Consider the following 25775-nt stretch of genomic DNA (forward strand, 5'->3'; position numbering starts at 1 on the left):
TTAAAACTGTACTAAGACTTTTGGAACACTGTATTATAGAACACTGAACTGTACAAAATGAAAATAAAAGTATACACTCTTTGGTTCCAAATGATCTGTCCTGACACTTTTTTCTTTTCTTTCTCTATATGCTTTTCCTTGATAATCTCATCATCCTGTGTTATTTCTGCTGTTATTTCTACACAGATAATTTCCAAATCTTTTATGTTCTGTCCCTATCTCTGCACTGATTTCCACCTGCCTGCAAAACATCTCCTTCCATATGCCTTGCGAAAATTCTAACTCAACTAAAGGCACCTCAATGGAACAGTGGATAAAGCAGTGGGCCTGGAGCCTAAACAAGCTGAATTCAAAGTCAGTCTCAGACACTTACTATGTGTATGACTTGGCAGGTAACTTGACCTCTCTCTGCCTCTGTTTCCTCAACTGTAGAATGGGAATAAGAGCACCTGTTTGCCAGAGTTATTGTGAGGATCAAATGAGATAATAGTTGTAAAGTGCTTAACACAGCGTCTGGTACACAGTAGGCATTTAATAAATGTGTATTCCCTTTCTTTCTCTTCCCTTCAACTTTCCTAAAATTGAATTTACCATCTTCTTTCGAAAGACTGTCCTTCCTTTCAAATTCCCATCCTCCCTCTCCAGCTATAAACCTGTGTCATCCTTGATTCTCTCTCTCCATGCTGTATCCTGTCAGTTCCTCATAAATTCTGATAATATCTTCTGTCTTCTTACTACACATGCCATCAAATTAGTTCAGGTCTTTATCACCCCTGACCTCATATTTTATAATAGTTTCACGAACAAATCTCCCTACTTCTCTTCTTATCTCTCTCCTCCCAATTCAACCATAACACTACTGCCACAGTAATGTTTCTGATGTATATCATTTTTCTGTTAAAAAAAATCTTCAATACCTTTCCCTAACTACTGAAAAGAACAGGAAATTCCTTATTCAGGTATTCAAGGCCATCTACATACAATCCAGTTCCAATCTACTTTTCCAGTTCTATTTCAAATTACTCACTGTGACAATTCTGGCCAAACTGAACTAAATCTCAGCCTGCCTCCTCCTCCCTCTGTATAATTCACGAGCCATTCCTCATGGAATAAATCAAATGTGCATGATCTACATGAAGGAGGGATCACTTAAACATCTCTGACTACTGAAAGCTTTCAAGATGCAGTCTCAAATGTTAATGTTTCTTGAAGCTTTCTCCTATCCTCCTAACTAGAGGTAATCTCTTCTCTTTTTGAGTTTTCCTATCCACTTATTCAAGTTAATCAACATTATAGCCATTTGTGCTGAGGCATTATACTAGTAATAGCTATGACCCTGAGGTCAAAGCCTGCCTTTGATATTTACTCTAACCAAGGTAAAGTCACTTAACCATTCAGAGCCTCTGTTTTTCTCATCTGTAGAATGAGGATCATAATCTTCATAGTACCTTTTTCTTACAGTTGTTTTGAGAAAAATGGTTAATAAATATTGGTCTTAGCTCCACGAAGGCAAGTATTGTGTTGCTTTTCACCCCTGTATTACCCGGCTGTACCACAACACTTCACATATACAGTTCATTTGAAAACTGTTTCATAGAATTTAGCTAACTGAATAGCCTAACTTCCTAAGAAAATGTTTGTTTAATGGAATTTAACTACTTGATTAGGTCAACTATGGAAGCTAATAATATTAATAATCAGGTGGCTGAAATCCTATGAATTTCACTGAAATGGAAGAATACACCATCGGTATACACCTCAACAAAATTTCAATAACAAAGGGCAAAAGGTTCAAAATAAAATCTTTTAAACATAAACTGACAAGATGCTTTATTTTCAACAAGTTTACTGAATATTAGCCTTTTTAATAACAAAACAGGGTTATCAGAAAGAGGTTTTATGGTGGAAAGAAAGGTTGATTTGCAGTTGGAGGACCTCGGTTTGATGTTAGACATGGCCATTTGATATCAGCGTAACCTGAAGCACATCAGTTTCCTCAGCTATAAAATAAGATGGTTGAAAGAGAAGACCTCTAAAATTCCTTTCAGACGCTATTAATGCAATTACTATTTGCATGCCTGTACTTCCCAGCTTACCAGTTCGAACAATCACATCTATGTCTGAACTTACATTAGGCATCCTTAACAGACAGCTCAGCAGATAACTAATTGAATAGCCCTTTAAGGCTTGCAGAGTGATTTATATATTATCTCATTTGATCCTCATAAAAGTTAATATTATTTTAATATGCTATGTTGTTATTATCATATATTATGAACTTGTGATGTTATCATTATTCCCACTTTAAAGATAAGAAACCTGAGTCTGAAAGAAGTTAGGCAACTTGACCAAGATCATATACCTATTAACAGTCTAAGACAGAATTTGAAATCAGGCTTTCCTGACTTTATGTCCAGTGTTCTATCATTAAATCACTTAGATGTCTCTAATAATCATAGGAAAATTGTTATTATTGTTTTTGTTTACTCTCAGACAAGTTTCAGTACACATTTTTAAAAGAAGTAATTTAGTAAATAAGAAAAAATAAAAAACAAGCATTTAGTTTGCTTCATAGGTTGTAGTTTTGGTCATGCCATTTTATTTAATAATAAAAACCAAAAAAAGCTTCAAAAAACACTGCCAATGATGTTGCTATGGCCATGAGGAAGAACATCACTGTTTCTAAGTAAAATGCAGGACTTTTTGTTCTTGTCTAAGTGAGAAAGGACGCAAATATACCCTTATTATATCTGAAATACATGGCGGATTTATGGTTGCAGATAGAACGTAAATATCCCAGTTCAGATATAAATAGAACACAAAGATTAATAACTACCATTAAACAAAATTGGCCATACAGAATGACCTGAAAGGCAACTTTCTATGTAAATAAATCTCTGATCAGTCTGTGATTAATTAGCTCAGTGGCTTTCATCAAAGAGCTACACAGGGTAAAGTCATGGTTTGATTATCATGTAGATCAGGTAGTTTTGTTCTATTCCAAGGACAAAAACTATAGCACCAACACAACAGTTACTTTCCATTCAAACAAATTTGTTTAATTTGGCACCAAATACATTTATTAAGTGCTTACTGTGTGTAGAGCACTATAATGGATTCTAAGAAAAATACAAAGACAAATGATGTAAGAAACACAAACAAACAAGACTAAAGAATATGGTGAGGGTAAAAGCCCTACAAAGTATAATGATGGTGAAATACAAAGAAAAGTGGACAGGCCAGATGATGGCAGAAAAAAAAAAAGAATACAGACAAACTCAACTATCTTCAAGAAAAACCTCCAAAATATTAAGAAATGTACCAAATGAAGCTAACTAAATTAAAGGAGGTAAATTAAAGGAAATTCAAGGAAAAGAAAGACAGGAAAGGAAAAGGAAAGGACAGCAAAAGAAGAACGCCATCAAGGGGCCACAGTGTTTCCCCAAGAGGCTTTGAGATTAGGACTGGGGTTGGGGGGGAGAGGGAGGAGCTGGATGCTATCATTTCCTGGCAGGTAGTCCCAACCTATACGTAAGGGTTGAATGAGAGATGACAGTACAGTGGTTCAAGAAGTTGCTGAACCAGGTTAAATTTGGAAATAATAACAGGTGACAGGGCCTTCACCAGCCATCAGCAGCAAAGTCACCCCCTAAACAGAAGTATAATCAAAGACCTTCGACTCCCAATAATGGAGAATAATGGAGAAGTTAAAATGTCATAGAGATAGAAAATAGCAGAGAGTTTGAGGAAAAGACATTGCATAATAAGACTCTAACACGATTAAGAAATGATGTGGATACAACATGAATATAAAATGTTAGTGAAATTATAGAACATCATTTTTAATTGCTAAGAAAAAGAATTAAAATTGCCCTAAAATGATTATTCCACATGGGTGCCTGATATTTATTAAAACTCATTCGTAATGCTAATATTGCTACCTAGTGTTAACAGAGGAATTTATCAGAAACTATCCATTACTATTTTATTTCTTAATATTAAAATAAACAAACTGCAACACCAACGTACATCAGCAAACTGTATAATAAAGTGTCTTCGTTGTCCATCTGAAAACACAGACAGGACATATTCACCAGGTTTCCCGTGACTCTCCCGAACCAAGAAGTCTCCTTGTTGCTTTAAGAGTTCCTGTGCTTCTATTCTGGGAATTGCGCCATGGTACCAGTCCTGTTCTACCAATGGCTTGTCACTTGCTGATATTACATCACAGAACTTGAATAAACATTAAAGAGAAAAATAAATTAGAAGTAATAATGTTGAGGCTTTTTTCATTACAATAAGTAACAATACTTTAGTTGTATTTTTATTGATGGCCTAAAACTTCCCTGATTAATATAATTTTCAGAATGAGAGTGGCTGCTTTACGTATTTACTCTTATCTAAACAAAATACTTAGAGATGTAAAGAATCTCAGAGGTCATCTACTCCAACCCCTTCATTTTATAAATGAGGAACTGGGACCAAGAAAGGTTAAATGACTGGCCCAAAGTCACAAAGTCCTGTAGCAGTAGAGCTGAGATACAAATCCAGGTACTCTGTAAATCCTGCACTCTTTCTACTATACAATGTTGCCTCCATTTTTTAATAGACATCCTCAAAAATGGTCAATTTGTGTTTTTAGTAAGATAATTCTAAGGAATCCTATACTTTTAAAATTCTGCTCATTAAAAGTCAAAATGTATATGGAAGAGTAATATCATTATAACTGATTTTGTTCAGTTGATATTACAAACTATAAAATTAGACCCCTAACATGTAAATACAAAAGTGAATATCAAAGATATTTATCATAATACACATTTTATTTTTACTTATAAATAAAGCTATATTAATTATTTTTATATAGTCAATTCAATTTATTGTATTGTCTATCATCTGTATATTCCAAGGCAAGTTTTCCTGTCAATTGCAAATCCCTGGCTTTATCTACTACTGCTTTTAGAGGGGTCTGTCATTCCTATGTCTTGTCATGGATTCACCACTATTTTCATCTCTATTAAGATTTCTTTTGTTGCTAACTCTGCAATTTGTTTGTTTCCTTTCTTACAAAGCTACTGAATAAAACCAGAAAAAAAATTGTACATGAAAAACTTCAATGGTTCATATTACACAAAGCTTCAGAAATTGTGATCAATGCCTGGAAGACAGGACCCCAGCTAAAAAAAAGTAAAATGTCTCTGATCTTATACAGATAGTAAGAAGTTAAGATAGCCAAGGGCTAATACCACTTTATTGACATAGCTCTAATTTCTGGTAAGTGGAATCTTACATTTTCTCAAACAAAGTGAAAGTTTTTAAATTTTTCACATAGTTAATTGAAGGAGTGTGTCATAATGGACAGAGACCTAGCCTTGAAGCCAGGCAGTCTAGGGTTCAAATTCCACCTCTAACACTTACTGGCTGCATAACTAGAATTGGAAAGTCACTTAACCTCTCACTGTTCTAGCATAACACTAAGTTGCAAAGAAAGTATCTATTTCCCACATCTATCTATATCTATGACCTATCCTTATTTACATATATATTCATATATGTGAAAAGCTTTTCAGCTTCATATATACCTACATGTGACTAAACACAAATCACTTGACCTCTCAGTATCCCAAAACAACTCTCAAAGACTAATTTGGAGAGGATTTGTAAGTTTGCATGGGTAAACGAATTCGAACATTTGAAAGTTACTGACATAGATGAAAGGGTTCAAATTGAACCTCTCATCCCTCTCCTCCACCCTCTATAACCTGCCTCCCTCCCCACTACATAGAGCCATTTTTTTCCAAAAAACATTCCAAATGTGAATGAGATAGCTTAGAGTAACATTTTCGGGTCCTTAGGACAGCTATATGTCTAATGCATAGAAAATAAATCTCCATCAATTATGATATGTAAATAATATAATTGTATGATTAATATATAAATTATATAACATATCTAATAAGTGAAAGGTAAAGCTAATTTAAATTATCTTTGTTAATGTAAAATTGAGGAGCATCATGGAGACTTTAAAATTTCAAAAACTGGATCTCTAGGCCAAACTATGCCTAAAAGACAGCATAGTATAGTGGAAAGAGCACTGAACTAGAAAACTTGGGTTCAAGACCCTACTTTAAAAATTATTCCTAGTTAATCTTAGGCAAGTTAATTGGCCTGTCTGAAACTCAGTTTCCTCACCTGTAAAATAGGGATAATACCTATTCCCCTCATATCATCATTTCCTCATAAAATTCTTATTAAAATAGAATGATATAATAGAGGTGAAAATTCTTTTTAAACTTTACAGTATGGCTAGATACATATTTTACCTTCAAAGTACAAGAAGTTAGTTAAGCCTGCCTGCACCACTTCTTTAGAAAAAAAAATTATTTTTTCTCAATTACAAGTAAAAAAAATTTTAACCATTTAAAAAAAATGTTCAGTTCCAAATTCCCTCCCCATCCTGCCTTGAAAAGGCAAAGCAATTTGATATAGATTGCATACATTGCACCATTTCTGATACCCAAAATAAATTAGAATGTTTCCCCAAGGGATGAACATTTCCCATCTGAAATGAAAAGTGCAACAAAACTTATATTCAGTTAGTTACAGCAATATTCAATATAGTATATTACAGAAAATGCACTTGGAACTGTACTATAAGTATTAAATCTTTGGCTCCCTACCTCTGTACAAAATGTTTTAAGTACAGAGGTACAGCTCAGGGTTTCCACAAAATTCTCCTGACATATTTATCTATTTGGCCTTTAATGAGGTTATCAAAAAAGTTATAAATCTGGTCGCTGGTACACTTAAACTAATGGTCTGGGCCATTTCTACTGCATAGAAAAGGCACAGTTTTTTAAAAGCCTAAGAACTACATCCAATAAGGCCCCCACAGGAAACCTAAGTTTTATGCTATCTACTACCCTTTAAATAATATTTACTGAGCATACATATGGCTACATAGTGAGCAACCTTGGCATTTTAACAGGAAAAAAGTCCCAGGATACTACTAATTATACATTCATAATTCCTTTTAATTGGATTTATATCTCTAAACACTAAAGGATTCAACTGAGCCTTTAATAGCCTTCTCTAACTTGATTTTGTGATTCATTATGTAAGATTCTTTCAAGTGAAACAAATTACCCATCTAAACTTCACTAATTTTCCTTTAAAAATGATGAAGAATTACAAGCCTTTTTATTGTAAATGAACAAAAAGGAACTGGTAATTACTTTAATTATCTTCTTTTAAATGAATGGTATTTCTATATTTTTTTCATTTAAACTAAATTCTTCAATTAGAAAAGTGATAAACTTAATATTAAATACAAATCCAATTCAAGGTTTTTTTGCAAACACTGGTATCTAACTAAAGTAATTTTAATAAATAAAATGTAACGGTTCAATCATTCCTTCTACATTATGTTAATCTGTCCATTTATTCCCATTTACTTTTCCTGTTACATTGTATTAGTGTCTACTCTATTCTTTTGGTTGTTCTTTAATGCCTCAGTTTGTTAATATAGTCATCAAGTAAATTTTAAAATGGAAAATTGGTTATAAAATTCAATCTAATATAAATTTTGATAAACACATTTTTAAAAAATGTACTCAAAGAATATCCAAAGAGTCCAAAGAACAACCAACTTCCTAGAAAAGGATGGAACACTAAGAGTTTTACAAATGGGAAAACAATAAATATGTTATTAACTGAATAACCTGTAAGAGATATAAGGTTCGGAATTTTAAAGGGGTACGGTTTCCAAAATGACTAAATATGTTACTTTTTTCCCAAGTTTTAATTATGTCAAATCCCATAAGAAATAATATTTTTATAAAGGTAACTAAAATGAGAAGATTCTAAGCTCAGCCAATGATTCATTATAATAAGTTTTAGAAGAATTTGGTCAACAAAAATTACTAAAACAAATAATTCAGTATAACTTTTCCTTTTTCTTTGGCAAAGGAATGAAATGTGGTGCACTGGAAAGAGCACTGGACTTGGAATCAGAGGATATGAGTTTGATTTCTGATTCTTCTACATACTAACTGTGGCAACACTAGGCAAGGCACTTAACCTCTTTTGGCCTCAGTTTCCTTACCTGTAAAATGAGGGGGCTGGTCTACATGACCTCTAAGGTCCCTTCCAGCTCTAAATCTATGCTCCTATGAAAGAGGTCATAAAAAAAGAAATCAACATAAGCAATAACATCCTAGGCTCAGATATTTCTTTGCCTTGACCTTTCTAACCATATTCTAGTATGGACAGGGAGAAGTAGCATGGCATAATGGAAAGGAACACAGATTTTCTCTCAGAGGGCCTGTGTTCAAATACTCATTCTGCTACTTACTATCTCTGTAACATTAGGCATGTCACCTCATCGAAATCCTTAGCTTTAAAATGGAAGGGGCGGGGGGGGGGGGAGAGGGAATATAGATGATCTCTAAGATCTCTTTCACCTCTATGATCCTTAACCTGTGGAGATGACAGCAAAAGGAATTCTAAACAGGAGCTGGACCAACCCTTCTTCACAGAAGGGATCTGACTATGACATCTGGTAGCAATTTGACACCTCGTAGCAATTTCAAAGTTTGCTTAGATTGATACTTCTTTAATCAGGGCTGTTGCAAAATCTTCTTATAGGTCAAGGATCTTGCTATCTTATTTTAAGAGGGGCAAGACAAACTGTAATATATTTAAAAAAAACAAAAGATGGCCAGGATGTTGAAAGGGTCCTAAATGATGGTTAATGGCTAAAGGAAATGGGGCTGTTCCACCAGGAGAAGGAAAGATTTGGAGGGAATTCTACTGCTATGCTCAAACATTTCAAGTGCTTCTACCTGAAAAAGGAATGAGACTTATTCTCTCTCTCTAAAGGGCAGAAGTAGGACAACTAGGTCAAAGGATCATAGATTTAGAGTAGGAAGGGATCTTAGGGCATCTAGTCCAACACCCTTATTTTACAGATGAGTAAACTGAGGTCTAGAGAGGCCAAACAGCTTGGCCAAGGTCACACAGATAGTAAGCCAGAGCACAGAGTCTAACCAAGGTTTTTCTGAATCCACATTCAGGGTTCTTTCCATTGAACTAAATAGTAGAATAACAACAGATTTAAACTTCTGGTATAGAAGGATTTTCTCTCAGAACTGCTCAAAACAGAATTAGTGAGTTTTTCGCCGTAGAATATATTCCTAAACTAGGAAGGAAGTTTGATTAGATGACCTCTAAATTCACTTCCAACTCTAAGATTCTTGCTTGTTAGGTATAGCAAGTAAATTTTACATTGATATCATTTTGGGAATGTATACCCACTTGTTTTGCTTATTAGTTTCTGCTGAGAAGGAAGACTGAGTGGCCATCATCCCAATAAACTAGCCTCTTTCCTAGCTAAAGCTAAAGGCAAAAAGCTGTTGTGCATCCTGGGCTGAAGTTTATGTGGATTTACACAAAGTAGAGGGGTTCTACCTTCATTCCTGACCAACTCAGATTTGCTTCTCTATGACCATCCTGTAAATAGAATTTTTGGCAATACTCACTTCAACAGAATCCTATGTATTTTGAGGTTGGTTATAATAGGATTTAACATGTATATAAGAAATATTATTCAGAATCCTCATTCCTAAGTGCTCTTAGAGTATCCACAAAGTGCCCAAATGTTTATTATCACATATGTAAGTTGGAAAATTATTCTGGGCAAAGTAGCTGACACTTCGCTAATGTTATAGAATCCTATGTTCACAATTTAAAAAAAGTTTTCCTCTTCCGCTAGTCTAGTCTTCTGAATAATTATTTTCTTACTGAGGCTAATTGTCACAAGACAAGGCAGTATAAAGCAGGCAACTAAAGAAACTGCTTCACACCAGGGAATAAATGAGAAGCACTATTAGAGAGCAACCAATTTTATATTTGGGGGATATGCTGGGTAGCCAATGAAGGAGGCAAGGGAAGTGGCACATTATCTATTCTAAAATATTCTAGTGAATCACCAAAAATGGGATAAAGAAATCAGTCTTTATCACAGTTTAATAGAAAAGGTAAGTACCCTTTTAAAAGACAAATTGCTAAAAAGTTAGTCTTGAAAATAAAGATGCAAATTTTATAGTATGGATAAGAATTCAAGTAAAATTTCCTATGTAATTGAACCAAAAAATCAAATTTCAAGCTTACTTAAAATAATCATTATTTTTCCTTCCTGTATTTAGACTTAACGTTGGATCAATTATTTCTTGCTATGTCATGAAATTCTAAAATAGAAAAAAAATCATTTTACTTTTAAAAATTAATGTTACAGAATTCTTAGGAAGAATTTGGAAGGACTGGATAATCAGATATAAAATGGTGCTGGAACTTGAGGAATGTGAAGAACTCCAGGTTGAGGAACAGGAATGTGACTCATGAAGCCAAAATTATATTTAAGAAAAAGAAAACCAATTTGGGATGGTGATAATATTGCAAAACCAAACTATTTGGTTTAATAACTATATGTATTAAAGTATAAAATATCTAGTAGCAATATTCTCCCCTGAAAAACTATGAAAAATAAGAATGTGGACCTAAAATTTCTAAATTATCCAATTTTAAACACAGTAAAAATTAGAAAAGGAGGCAAACTGTACAGCTATCAGGATCTTTTGAAACAAAGTGTTCTCGGACAGGGACAATTAGCAAAAATAATTAAAAAGATCTACTTATATTCCTACTGTCAACTAGCTGTTTTCTTAATTAGTGCCTATCAGGTAGTTCACAAATATGAGACATTAATATTTCCTATGTAAGAAAAGGAAATGAAAGTGGAAGCTCTTAAGTTAAAAATTTATTATTATGTACAACAGAAATATTAATTGAACTTTTATTTATCTTTGTTGCCAAATATTCTTCCTTGTTGCAGACATTATCCCCTTTTTAGTCTTTATCTAAAATATAAATATAAATAAATAAAATATAAATCCTAATATATATTAGGAAGCAAAACTAAAATGCAATAAAATACTCTAATCTGGGAAATCTTATAAACTTAAAAAAAAAGGCAAGATAAAATACTACCAGGCCAAGAATATAAATTACCTTACATTAGGCAACTTCACATTTCTTTGGTTGCCTGTCCTGCAGTATTCTTGTGTGATGAGACACTCTCTAGAGAAATATATTTTCTTTACCTTTCATTTCTTGTCTAATACTTCTGCTGCCAGCACATCTTCTGTTTTCCTGTGTCTTCTCTTTTTCTGACTTCTTGTCTTCCCTTATTCATCTATTCATCTATCTTTGTTCCTTAATTCTTAGCATTTTTCCTCTACTTTCTTTTCTCATTCCCATATTATTTTTTCAACTATACTTGCTACACCTCTTTTCTTACTCTTCACTACTCTCCCACTATTTTATTATCTCTTCTTCTATATCTACCTTTCTTCTCATACACAATATTTCTCTCCTTTCAAGCATTTTTTTTTCTATCCTATAACAACAAACTCTAAAAATGTGGCAAAATCAATTATTAAAATTTACCACTTTGGGGGAAGAAAGCACTTTATAATTCAATTAATTACACCCAAATCTATTTCTTATAATTCTCTGGAACTACAACGAGACAGCATTCTCTCTCAGAAGGAGAAAAAAAATTTGTATTGTACCAATTGTACCAATGGTACCAAATTGTACCAATTTGGAATTTCCTAACCAGAGTACATTAACAATCTGATGTGATCTCTGTCACTTATTTTTAAGATCCAGCCAGGATAATAAAAAGACATATTTGCTCCCTCAAAGTGAGATCTATCCTGTTAGCCATCCTTTGTTTATCCTAACAAACTTGAATATGGGTTCTATCATTAATATAATGAAACTTGCTTCTCACAGTATAAAAACTATGTTAACTTTTTCTAAGGATGGCTACACAAGAAAATATTGGACATGGCAGCAATTAATATGATACAAGAAACTTAACTTTTTATCCTCCCTTGTTTCTCATTCTTTGGATCTTAAAGCCTAGGCAAAAAATGTAAATAAAGACCTTGAGAATAATAAAAGACAGCTAACATTAAAAAAAAATACATAATAGTTAACCTGAGCTTAATAACATGCCTTTTTAGAGGAAGTACAAGGTTTCTCTGCTACTTTCGATGGAGCGCACTAAAAAATACAAGAGGTTTCTTACGTTATGCAAAATAATAACTCCATTTCCCTATACTAAGTGTGGAAACTAAATATTATAATACTGCAAATATTATATGCAAAATATCAATATATAATCTAAGCAAATGTTGAAAGTGCATTCATAAAAATAGACAAAAAATATCTTAAGAGAATACTATGCTTCATATCAGAAAAACATACTTTTCTTTTTCTCTTACATTTTTATATTAAATTGTGAGGCAATAAAAACCTAAGGTGAATAACATTCTTGTCAATAAAGTATAAAATGAATAAAACTATTAATTATAACATTATCTCTTTGGTTGTCTGAGTACTTTTCTAGTGTCTAAAGTGCATATGACAGGTTTGTCAAAAATGTAAGCTCACTAAAGCATTCTTCAAAGAGCACTCCCCACCCAGCATTTAGAATACACCTCATAAACCAAGGGCCAATTGCCGTGATGAGGCAAATCACTTCACCTTTCTGGTCTCAATTTCCTCATCTGTAAAGAGATGGAATAGGAGTTCTACATAAAATGTAACAAGTAGGCCAATCAATTATTCATTACAAAATAGTCACTCTAAACCACAAATGTCTATTTAAATAATGCAAGAGTGCATTATGCCACATGATGTTTTGAAACAGATTTTATTAAATATAATATGATTTTAATGAAACCTGTTGGAAATAAACTCTAAATGCTGTCTTCAGAGGATGTTTATTTACTGGTTTCTGCTTTAACGTCCAAGGAGTGCTCACTGAAAAATGAGGTTTGTAGGGGCTTGTCTAGGTCTCCTGTGGCCTCGTAACTGAATCATAGCATTTTGGCATATTTGGCACTTTTCAGAAAGATATTCGTACAACATACAACCATTTTTAAAGGACCAGACTATCATGAAAATAAGTGTTAACTGTTCATAGACAAATATAATTCATAATTTATTTAACCCTAAATTCTTTAATCTCTCACTATGAAATTGATCTAAGTATTAAGTTTTACAGTGCTTTTAAAATTAGGTGCAGATTCTAGTTCCTTTGGTGAACGGATTAATTTAGATCCTGAGGAAATTACCCAGACAATTCAGGGGATATGAATACTTTTGTTTGAAAGGCTCAAAAAAAATTTTACTGAATATTTTACCTAAATTTTCCACCTCATTTTGATAATTCAATATGTTTCTTTATAGACTGTGACACTTTGTCCCACAAGCTTTTTAAATTCTGTCTACCCTTTCTATTAACGTAGCAAAAGGCTTCTTGCAAAACATGCTCGCCATTTTTACTGATTTAACTCTTACTTATATGTAAGCAAATGAGGTCAATCATCTTTCAGATTCTCAGATGATAAATGTCTAAAAAATCCTTTCAGAAAAATCTGCTTTATTAATATGTCCCCATCTTTTTTTTTCTTCCTCTACCCCTTTATATCAATAACTTCAAGTTATTGATGACTTCCTTTGCATGGAAAATAACACAACAAGAAAATTTTATAATTTTATTTGAGTCTTGATGGGTAGATTAGTCCTATTTTAAACTAATTAGTAAGTGGTAAAATCTCAACAGAAAATATTTATTAAGAGTATCTTACATAGCTTACTCAAGTGATCTCACAATACTGATAAAATCATTAAAAATACAAGTCATCTGACTCTTTTTACTATTCTGGTATAATCTCCCAGAGAATTTTTTCAATTAAACATATGTAGCAAGATCTATAAGGCTCATAAATCCTCAAAATTTCTTCTGTTTCATAAGATAGGCATTTATCTTAAGGAAATATTATATAATAATGGAGTTTTGCAGTGTTTTTCCACTGAACAGATATCAGTATTATTTCCATACAAAAAGCTTCAGCTTAAACTTTTCTTATATTTTCCTATTCCTCCTATTATTTCTTTCTTTTAAATCTGGAATAATTTGTCAGTGTTTAAATCAGATGATTTCTGATCCATGACCTCATTACACTACACTGTTTTCAAAGAAATGACATGAACACTGCTGCAATTATTCTAGGTTCTTCATTTCATTAGCTTTAAGTTTTCTCCAGAAACTTTACTGGACTGAAAATTTGGCCTTAATATGTGTGTGTGTGTGTGTGTGTGTGTGTGTGTGAGAGAGAGAGAGAGAGAGAGAGAGAGAAGCAGGAAGGAAAAAAGAGAGACTCCAGGTTGTTATAGTACTGAAAAGTTTTAAAATTTAAATTTGTTTGTTAAAATTTAAAAATTGTTCAGAAAAGGGTCATCTTGTTTTCTTTTAAACAAAGTATCTTATATATGTTTTCTTACTTAGCTCTCAAATGATTTGGAATACCTTTTTGTATATTATTCTAAAGCAAAAAAAAAAGTTTACAAATAATCCAAGCAAACTTATAAACGCTAATCTTTCAACATTTAACAAATCAGCATTAAAATAAGGGACTTTTGGGGAAGGGGGTATCATGGTAGGTGGATTAAGTAATTATGCCTAACATCACTAAAAATGTGTACTTAAATCAGGATCACATGGCTTTAGTTAATAATACTAATAATTATAATAATGATAGTCACAATAATGACAATGACAGCTAACATTTATACAGCGCTTTAAGGTTTACAAAACAAGTTCTACCAACAGTCTCTTTTGATCACTCACTGACAGCAGGCTGAAGTTATGTAATTTTAGGCACATAAGTAGGGTTTCTCTAGGTGTACTTAGTTCTTAAGAGAAATATTTCAGTTCACTAGTTGATTGTGTCATAAGCTTACAAGAAACACACAGGGACTCTTATTATTTTATTTCAAGAGCTCACTAAATGTATCAGTGAATTGAAAACCTTAGGGCATTTAACTGATCTAAGAATACAGGGTCTTCAATAGTTAGGAAGATTATCACTTGTTATCATGGCTGTATAAAGGAAGTAAACATTTCCCTAAATTCTCAACCTTTTTTCTTTTTAAGAAATATGTTTTATACCTAACACAGATTTTGAGGATTTAAAATAAAAATGGGAAACTTACTAAAGGGAAATGGCTATTTTAGTAGGATGCATGATTTTTGAAGAATACAATTCAATCAGATTGAAGTAAAAACAATTCCTAAAACCTGAATTTTGCTTAAATCATTGTCAATGTATATGCTAAATATTATTTTAAAAAACACGGTTGGGGCGAAATGCTAAGCATTAAAAAGTTATGTTTTTATAACATTAACTCACTGACATGGCAAATAAGAGGCATCATATATACTACATAAGAATGTAACTCAGTATATTATTAACATAATGAACACTTGGATTTTCCCCTTTATCCTTTGTTTCCCTCTCAGCTACCCTCCTTTGGACTTCTTCATCACATCCTTAAAAACCTCATCATCCTGCAAGATTGAAATCAGGCGTGGTATTCACACCTACTTAGCATCCTCTTCTCTTGGGACACTTCTGATTGAAAGACTGAGCTCCTCTGAAAACTTCTGTTTAAGGAGGACTCCCAGGTGAGCCATCCCTTCACATTTCCCACTGGCTGCATACTTGTAGATTTCTCCACATAGCTGCCTGGTATCTTTTTCAATTTCCTCGTCTATGTTGTGCTCTCCCATGACTTAGCAAGCTTCTTGAGGGCTGGGACTGTCTTTCTTTTTCATATTAGTATCCCCAGCATGTAGAGCAGTGCCTGGCACACAGTAGGTACCTAATAAATGTTTACTGACTAACTGTCCACTACTGTACATACCACTACCTAGTGGAGCAATGAGAAAAAGCTCACCTTTTCCACCACTTTCCTATTCTTGTATGGAATTCGAATTCTATCTAGTTCTATCACATTAAGTTCTCAGTCAGTTCCAAAAGCCCGTATCAACTTCAAAACATCTATATTTACTTAAAAGAAATGCGACATTTCTTTGTGACATACTATACGTGACATACTAAAGTCTCTGGAAAAGGTATTGGGCATATGTAGCCTACAATAACTTCTGGCTATAAGAAAATTGCAAAAGTAGGAATTAGCTCCATTTTCTCAAAGAAGAATTTTATTTTCTCCTACCCTGGGTAATCCCTTAGAAGGCAGAAATAAAAGCTCAGATTCATCTCTCTGGGTTTGAATTTATCAACAATGTTGACTATTTTAGTTTTAGGTGAGTAAATTATACATTGTAAGAAGTATTATTCACAAAGTAAAATAAGTATAAACTGGAACTAGCCCCTAACACACAGGTTTTCAAACCATGAAGTGAAGTAGGAAGTGAGTTAATGTTATGAAAAAACATCAAGACTTTTTATTAGTTAATTTTCACATTAAAACATTGAGGAAGAGGGTTTACCCTCTCCCTATTTCTTCTTTTGCTATTTTCATCATATTTCTTTGAATCCCAAATACTATTTATATTGTATCGTGAACAAAATAATTTTCCCTTTTTTCCCCCAAAAGTCATTCCTAAGTGTATTTATTTATTTCATATTTACAAAATGTTCTCAAATTCTTGAATCAGCTTTCTGTATTCCTGGCTTTGGAAAACCAAATCATTGTAAAACTAAGTTACAAATGGACTCATATGAGTTGCTGAGTTAAAAAGGGTCTATAGCTTCGTAGTGAAACTGCTTTTCTGAAAAGCAAGAAAAGGATATGAATTTTGACAGATATTTCCTGAAGAATAATTTTTGCAAGAATGTCTGTGTGATATATGGAATAGAATGCTAGCCTAGGTTCAAATTTCTGGCTATATGAACTCAGGCAAGCATTCACCCCTCAAAGCCTCAAGACAACTCCTTAGAACTATTGTAACAAATAGTTGTCATCTGCATTGGGAAAGTAGGATTTCCACACTTCCAGAAAGAAATCAGTGGTGAGGACCAGGGTCCCATTCCCAGTAACTTTTTTTTTTTGGCTTGAGAGTTAAGTCTTTTTCCTCCCCAATGTCATTCGAAGTAGCTACCATTCAGGTCACCTCTATCTTTTAGTTCCCACAAAAATGATTCCTTTTATTGAAAGTAATACTACTAGCAATAACAGCTAAAATATATTGAAGAATTTTTTAAACTTTTTTCCTTTTAACTAGCAGCCATACAAACCAATTATTTTACTAAATTAAAAATCAAACAAAATAAATCTCATATGTATATTTGATGTTTCTTAAACAGTTCTCAAATAATATGAAACTACTTTTAAAAACTATTTTGCAACAGGAAAAAATAAAAATAAAATAAGCAACAGTATATAATTCAGGGTTTGGTAATCTTTTCAGTGGGGTTTTGTCATCTTTTGATATGATAGCATTTATCTTCTATGTGCAAGTAAAAAACTATACTCTTGCTTCTCTGGGACAGATATCACTGTATACATGGAGTGAATTCAGAAGGTAATTGGGCTATTAAGTTAGTCTAGAAATCTAGGAAGCAGTTTAATTTCTACTTTTTATAAATATGATCTTATTTCCCTAAAAAGCAAAAGTTTTTATATCTATGACCCCTGATGACATATGTGCATACTAACATAATGCCTTTTATTAGTTAGAAAATTACAGAAATACAACCAAAAGTGTTTTCAAAACAATAGCAATTAATTTTTATTGTGTACTGTATATATATTTGATCAATAACCCCAAAGAAACCATATTAAAGCTTCACTGTGGATGACTGAAATGAGTAGTTTCTTAGAATTAAAAAATAAACAAAAAATATTTTAAAAACAGATGACGTGGGATAAGAACATTCTCTAATTCCCTTAGTCAACGAACTATTGCAAATAGGGCAAACTGTTTTGGATGCCTTTCTGTTAGCTACATCTATATGATAAATTTATATATTAGTAAGGCTTCATGTACTTTTACAATTGAAATAATATTAAAAACTGCTAATACAAAGGCAGATGAATACTTTGTCAAGTAATAATTCCCACTGTAAAGTGATTTAACATGTAACAAAATTGATCCTACTATTGGTCAAATTAGGCCCTCCTTTGAAAGCAAAGATTCTCTCTCTAGTTTACAAATTACATATTGTCAATCAAATCCTTCCTTGATGTCTCACTGAGGTCTAACAAAATGAAAAAGCCTATCCTAGAATTTTAGAATAATGGGAAGATTTGCAAAATCACAGAATAATTAATCCTACTCACTGATGAAGAACCCAACATAGATTTGGGAGATCGAATGATTCCAGCAATGGAGTGACGAAGTGACTCGAATTTAGATAACTTCTCCTTCCTCTCCTAATTTGGGGGAAGAAAAAAAGGTGTCAGTACAGATAAATATTGATAAGAATATTGTTAAAATATCCTTAAATTCTAAGTTAGAAAAAGAAAAGTTCAAGACAACGGACATTAAATTCCCCAAATATTCAAAACCAAGATTTTTCCAAACTAATTTCCACTTTGGGGACTGAAATTTATTAACTGAAGTAATTAATTTAAGATCTGAGGGTTAGGGGAGGGAGACCTTGGGGTTGTATGGAATACCCTTAGAATAAAAGGAGCAATGAACAGAAGTTACAAAGAGGCAAATTTGAGAGAGAGAGAGAGAGAGAGAGAGAGAGAGAGAGAGAGAGAGAGAGAGAGAGAGGGAGGGAGGGAGGGAGGGAGGGAGGGAGGGAGGGAGGAAAGGAAGATTAGTAATGGAACATAGAAGTAACAGATCTTGTCCCATGTTTAAATGTCCCTAGTCTGGCAAATCTTTGCAAGGATGACAAAAATAAAGCAAAGTAACGATGATAAAGCCAAACAACTGCGGATACAGGGCCCTCTTTTTCAATTCTTTATTCTGACAATATTTTAATAGAAATGAAGAAACTATTTTAAAAGAAATGGAAAATTAGGGCTATGTCTCAAAAAAGGAATCTAGTAGAGTGTTTTCTAACTTTTCAAGAATAATTTGTGTAATGTTGCTACTAACTGTCTTTTAAAAGTGTGACAATACTTTTGTGAATCCATCAGGACCCAGAGCTCTGTTCTTCAGCAATTCCTATACAGCTGGCTCTACTTCTTTTTCTGAAAATGGATTATTAAAAGTCTCTATGTGGTCTTCTGTTAGTTCAGGTATTTCATAATTTGAGTACTTTCTGAAGAAAGGTAGCAGGGGAATTTTGGTAATGAAAAAAAATAAAACTTTTTTAAAAGAAAGAAATGGCAAGTTATTTTCCCCTACTTCACAATCCCACAAATCTTATTGTCCATTATTATGCCCTCTAGAAACCAAATCACCTGGGGTATTAGTGATACCCAGATGAACAGTTTAATCTTTCTGTACTTGAGTGAATTTTGAAGTTTTCTATATATCTAAATGTTAAGAATATTTCATAAGGAAAGGAAACAAATTATACTGAAAAAGGGTAATCAAAACATTTAAAAAAAAAAAGTTCAAAGACCCCAGGTTAAGAACCTCTGATTTAGAAAAAGTATATTATTATAAATACAGCACTAGTGTGAGACCAAATTTCAAATCTCACCTCTTATTACTAGCTCATGATCCTAGAACAAGTTATATAATGACTACATGCCTCATTCAACTTCCAAGAGCTACCAAGGTTTGAAAGAGAAGTGTCTACATTAGTGGAAGGGGTTCTCAATGGAAAAAAAAATGATATAACCTATATTTGCATAAATTTCAGGATGCTGAAAAACATACATATTTTACAATAATGGGATTGTTAAGGGGTCCCCTGAACTTGTCTTTTTGAGCTGCCAATTTTACAGAAACACTGAACCCATAGCATGCAGGAGGCCCTGAATGTGTCAAGGACAAAGTCCCGTAATACCACTCAGAGCTGACATAATTTGTTGTTTGCACCACAAGCTGGATTCATTACGTATCCTTGAGAGGCAAGACAGGTGCCAGCCCATCTGTCCCAGGTTGGGAAAATGCTTGTGCAGCTGGGGTCCTTTGCAGATAAGAGGCCCTTCCCATCTTCATAGTCTAGCTGTTCCCACAGGAAAAGAATGCAGCCTTTGCTATCACCTTGCTCCTCCCCTTCAGAAAGGTTTATTTTTGTACTTTCTTCTACCTTTGCTGCACCTTTCCCCTCCCATGCAAAGCCCCTTCCTGTTTTCTCCTCCTCCTTTTGTTGTACTGTCACAAATAAGCAAACTTCTGTAAGGACTCTGAACTCTTTAGGTTCCACATGCATGTTCATTTCTCTTGTAATAACCTGGTTTTCACATATGTCTCATGACATTGTGATTGCCAGTTGACAAGATTTTAGCATTGGAACAAACTTTCAGAGATCATTTAGGTCCAATTCCCTCATTTTACACGTGAAGAATATTTATAAATAAAATGTGTGTGTGTGTATGTGTGAAAGAGAGAGGGACAGAGAGAGATAGAGAGAGAGAGAGAGAGAGAGAGAGAGAGAGAAAAGGAAGAAGGGAAGGGGAAGAGAGAGAGAGAAGGAGGGAGGGAAAGGGAGAGAGAAAGAGTGAGTGTGTGTGTGTGTGTGTGTGTGTGTGCGCGCGCGCGTGTGTGTGTATCTCAGAAAGCAAACTATCCAAGATAGTGAAGTAGAAGAAAGTAATGAAACTCAGCTCCCTGGACAAATACTCCAACAAAAATCTCTGAGAAACCTCAGACCCTGTCATAAGTAGAAATCTAAGAAGAAACCAAAGTGAGTCATTTTTCTAGCACAGGGTCATAAATTCAATCCAAAGGCAAATGACCAGGGCAAAAAGTGTGTAACAGGGGTGGATCAAGATCCCAGAGTCACTGTGAAGCAGAAGAGGGCTGACTGCAAGGGGCAGACTGAACAATCAGCCTTCAGGCATAGAGACCTCAGTGCTGTCAGTAACCCAGGAGATCAGAATCTCAGAACCAGATCATTAGGGGAAAGAAAGAACATGCTGCACTCCCTCTAATTCAAAGGAGGACATCTCTGAGCTAGACTTCAGGGGCAGAACATTGCCACAGGGCTACAGCTGTAACCCACCAGCATACCAAATAGACTAAAATGGGGAAGGGGGCGGAGAAGAGTGAAAGCAGTAGGGAAGGGAATAAGCATTGATACGGTGCCTACTATGTGCCAGGGACTATCCTAAGCACTTCACAATTATGATCTCATTTGATCCTTACAGCCCTGCAAAGTAAGTGCTGTTATCATCCTCATCTGACAGTGAGGAAACTGTGGCAGAATGAGGTTAAGTGATTTGTCCATGGCAACACAGTTAGTAGGTGTTGAAGCCAGATTTGAACTCCAGGCCCTGTGCTCTAGCCACTGTACTACCTCTCTTCCTTAAATATAATCAATTCCCATCATTTGCAGTAGTTGTGTTCTATAAAGTCATTATGAACGCTGAATTAGTGAATACTCAACCATTACTCCTAAGGGAAATAAAGGGTTAGGTCCTACAAGTCTCTGGTAACAACATTTTCATCAACTAACAATACAAAAACTTGTGTCATTTGTGTTTCTGCTTACAGATATCTTTCTGTCAATATTGAATATTTGTGGTTATTATCCTCTGTTCTTGAAGCAATATGGAGAAATGTTGAATGCTGTGGATAAGTTCACTTATCCTGGCAGTGATGTACACAGAGATGCTGAAGCTGATGCACACATTGCCAGAGCTAGCTCAGTGTTTAGGAAGCTCTGAAGGAAAGTGTGGGAGAGAAGAGGTATCAGGCTGCCAAACTGAACAAGTCTACAGGGCCACTGGCCTGACCTCACTGTTGTATGCCCGTGAAACCCGGACTGTCTACCAGCACTATACCAGGAAACTAAATTGCTTCCATTTGAATAGTCTTAGGAAGATTCTGAAAATCATCTGGCAAGATAATGCACAGATATTGAAGTCTTTCCTCAAACTGAACAGCCAAGAATTCAAACTCTACCACAGACAGCACAATTCCAATTCTGATGAGCTGACCATGTCGTGTGAATGCCAAACGCATGTAGGCCTCAAAGACTATTTTATGGAGAACTCACACAAGGTAACATCACACAGAAGTCAGAAGAAACGGTACAAGGACATTATCAAGATCTCTCGGAAGAACTCTGGAATCAATTGTGAGACATGGGAGACACTGGCACAGGACCACCCAGCATGGTATGCCTACATCAAAGAAAGTGCTGTGCTCTACGAGCAAAGCAGAATTGCATTAGCTCAAAAGAAGTGTGAGATGCACAAATTTAGAGACATGTCTTCTCCAAATGTTCATATGGACTATTTGTACCTGACGTGTGATTAGAGCCTTCCAACCTCTTACTGGTCTGATCAGCCACAGGTGAACACACTGTACCTTGATCCCAGCATACTGATGTCATTTTGGTCCTATTCAAGCATGCAGGACAACAACCAACTCCATGGTACTGTAATTGTACTACTTTAACTCTCTAACTCAATAATACACAGTCCTCAGTTATATGAAAAAGCAGGTTCTTTACACTGGTGAAATTGGCTTATTTTATAAGGACACTGGCAAATAAATCTATATAATGCAAATATCCTCTACAGCCTCTGGCTTCAAATCATTCCAAGATCACGAAACCTTGTTTTGTGCAGGACGCTTCTTACTGTACAACTCTCAATTACTTAGTAGGTATCTTTTCAGTTCTTTCACAGACTCCTGATCTGCAGAATCTACCTCACTGCAAGTTCAACAGTTTTCGTGCCATATAGTTTGTGAGGCTGCCAGCACTAGTCTCCACTAGTTTGACATTGTCCTGACACTGGGTAATGGGACTGTGTATTTCTTTGGCTTTCAGCCTCCCAATAATTCTGTTTTAGTCATCATCTCGTGCATCCACCAATGTAGCCATTTCCCATCCTTCCCATAGCTTCCTCATATGGTTACTTTAGGTTACTTCAGCACTTTCCAAAGTGTGGTCATGTACTGATCAATGAATTTCTTCTTCCTTTTTCTGGATGTATCCCATTGTTGAGTCATTAACACCGAACTCAACACCAACAGCCCCATTACTCATGCCTGAATGAAACTTATCCAATACATATATTTTCTCTGCAAGGCATATCATAGCATTCTTGCACTTAGGAACACTAGACAGCACTTTAACACTACATTTGGGGGACATTTTAAACTGGGAAATCACCAACAAAAAGCCCCAAAATACTAAATACACCGTACTAAATAGATAGCAAAAAGGACACTTGTTTACAGCATGAGAGCTCAAACAAGAACGCAGAGAATCACTTTATTTGTCCTCAGCAAGGGCTGGGCCTGTCCATGGATAACCACAAAAGTACAGCAAGTACTGATTTTCAGGTTACAAATAAATTTTAGCAAGTTCACGAATATAGAATCTACAAGTAATGAAGATTGACTATATTATGTAAGGTCAAAAGAATCCAGCTATTAGTGTTCAGAGCCTTGCCCAGCTGTATTTTAGAACCACCTTGAACTAGCTTGTGAGAGTCGTTAAATTTTCAATGTGAGCATTCACATTTGGGAAATCTGTAAATTCTGCAAACCAGATTTTGATCTACTGTTTTATTCCTCATCTAGACTTAATAAAGTGAAGTGGAAAATGTTAATAATGAAGATTAAGTTAAGTGTGTCCTGAATTTTCAGAGAGTCCACTGTTTAGCAATTCCCAGCACACCCTGAACTAGTCCTAATTCAGGAAGTAAGACTATCAGAATAGGTAAATTAAAAAATAAAAAAAGATAAAGAGCTATCATGATGCCAGGGATCCCCAAGAAAAACACAGTACTCAAAACCCAGCGGAAGCAGTAGCAAGACCTGAAATAATACTGGTTGAAGTCAACAAGGCCACATTCTCTCCAAAAGTTCACACAGACTTATGCAGACACAGTCTCAATTCAGGAAGAATGATTGGAAAAAGGAGCCAAGAAAAGACAACAACAATAAATAGCAGGGACACCCCCCCCCCAAAAAAACACAAACCCAGAATAGAACTCCAAATCATTTACAAGCAAAGTATCAAAGAAAAACACTGTTTTGCCACAAGATCAATTATAATTTCAGGAATAAATGAAGCAAGTTTTAAAATGTTATAAATTAAATAAGAGCTCTAGAGGAAAAAGTTGGAAAAGAAATGAGAGTTCAAAAGGAATAACTTGGAAAGAGAATTAACAGCTTAGAATAAGAGGTACAAAACCATACCCAAATAATATTCTGTTCATTAAAATGGACCTTCCAAAAAGAAAACAAAATTAATAAAGTCAAAAGAATGCGGGGGGGGGCGGGGTGGAAGCAACAGAAAAAGTAAATCAACTGAAGTGGGAAACAAGTCAAGGAGGGGAAAAAAAAATCTAATGCTTATGTATAACCTATATCAAGTTGCTTGCTATCTTGGGAAGGTGGAGAGGGAGACAAATTTGAAACTCAAATCTTTCAAAAAATGAATGTTGAAAATTTGTCTTTACATGAAATTGGAAAACATTAAATATTATTTAATTTTTTAAAAAGGTAATCTCCAAAAAAAAAGAAACAGAAAAAAAATTCAAGAATTGTTGGACTACCTGAATGCTGAAGACAAACCAAAAGAGCCTGGATACCATATTTCAAGAAATCATGAATGAAAACTGCTTCAGCTCTATTAGAACCAGAGGGAAAAGTGAAAATAAGAAAAATTCACTAGTTGCTTCCTGAAAAAAAAAAAATATGAAAACTCCTAGGAACATGATAGTCAAAGTTCACTGTTTCCAGTTTAAAAAAAATCTGCAAGCACCTAGAATTCAACTAACAAGGAGATATAGTCAGAAATCACAAAAGATTTAAGAACCTGAAATGGATATTCCAAAAGGCAAAAGATATAGGCTTGTAACCAAAAGTAATTTGCTCAGGACAACTGAATATAATCCTACAACAGGAAAAATGTTTCTTTAATGAAATAGAAGCCTTCCAAGCATTCCTAATAAAAAGAGAAGAGCTAAGGAGAAATTCTGAAGTGCAAACACAGGAGGAAAAGAGAAATATAAAGGTAAATGAGACAAATGAGAAGGGAGCACATATAAGGATGAAGCTCTTATATTCTATTGGGGGAAAAGAAGCACGTATCCTCTCAGAATTTTAATGTTATTAAGGGTCTGTAAGAGGATGAAATAAGACAGCTGACTTGGGAGTGATTTTATTATGTTTTATTGAATATATAATAAAGAAAAGGGGGCAAAAAGAATACCCTAGTGAAGAATGGAGTAGAAAGGTAACTTGCCATATCTCATATTCAGGAAGCACAAAAAGACTACATAAGAAAGTAGGAAGGAATATGAGGAACATGACTCACTTGATTCATTTGCATCTGGAGTAATCAAAAGAGTGTAGAAAACATACACTCACACATAAACACACTAAGTCTGGTATAGAAATATACTCAATTCAACAGGAAAACAAAAAGGAATGGGAGAAATGGACTAAAATGAAAGAAGGAATTAGTTCTAAGAAAAACAGACTCGGACCTCTGAGAAAAGAGTGTGAAAGGCCTTGGGTGGAGCTAAAAGTAAAGAAAGGAGAGGTAAAAAGTTTGATTGGTCATAGAGTGAGGGGAAAAGAAGCAGGTGAGCAGACCCAAACAGCATCACATATCACTAGTGCTGAGCATTCTGCTTCTCTCTAGTCATTCTCTTCTTTGTGAAGAGGGGGACAAAGGAAAAGGAGGGGAAAGAGCCTAAGAGAATAGGATGAAGGGCAAATCTACAATTAATGATTATTAACAGTGAATGAAAGCAGAATTAATCAGCTCATAAAACAGATAACAGAATGGATT

At 34.4% G+C, this 25775-nt stretch overlaps 1 protein-coding gene across 3 annotated transcripts in view; it reads right to left on the reverse strand.

Moving 5' to 3' along the window:
• FER (FER tyrosine kinase) overlaps positions 1 to 25775 on the reverse strand; it is a 272528-nt gene that overhangs the window by 130292 nt on the left and 116461 nt on the right. For 2 of the 3 annotated variants that reach the window (XM_036738466.1, XM_036738474.1), the window contains 2 exons: positions 18223 to 18315; positions 4030 to 4233 (listed from right to left, as the gene is read on the reverse strand). In XM_036738466.1, coding sequence (XP_036594361.1) covers positions 4030 to 4233; positions 18223 to 18315 — 297 coding nt within the window. Of the gene's footprint in view, positions 1 to 4029; positions 4234 to 12081; positions 12130 to 18222; positions 18316 to 25775 lie in introns of all 3 variants that reach the window. The other variant, XM_036738482.1, reaches the window with a different exon arrangement.

The sequence above is a fragment of the Trichosurus vulpecula genome, chromosome 1, assembly GCF_011100635.1.
Source record: "Trichosurus vulpecula isolate mTriVul1 chromosome 1, mTriVul1.pri, whole genome shotgun sequence".
In the NCBI taxonomy this organism is placed as follows: Eukaryota; Metazoa; Chordata; class Mammalia; order Diprotodontia; family Phalangeridae; genus Trichosurus; species Trichosurus vulpecula.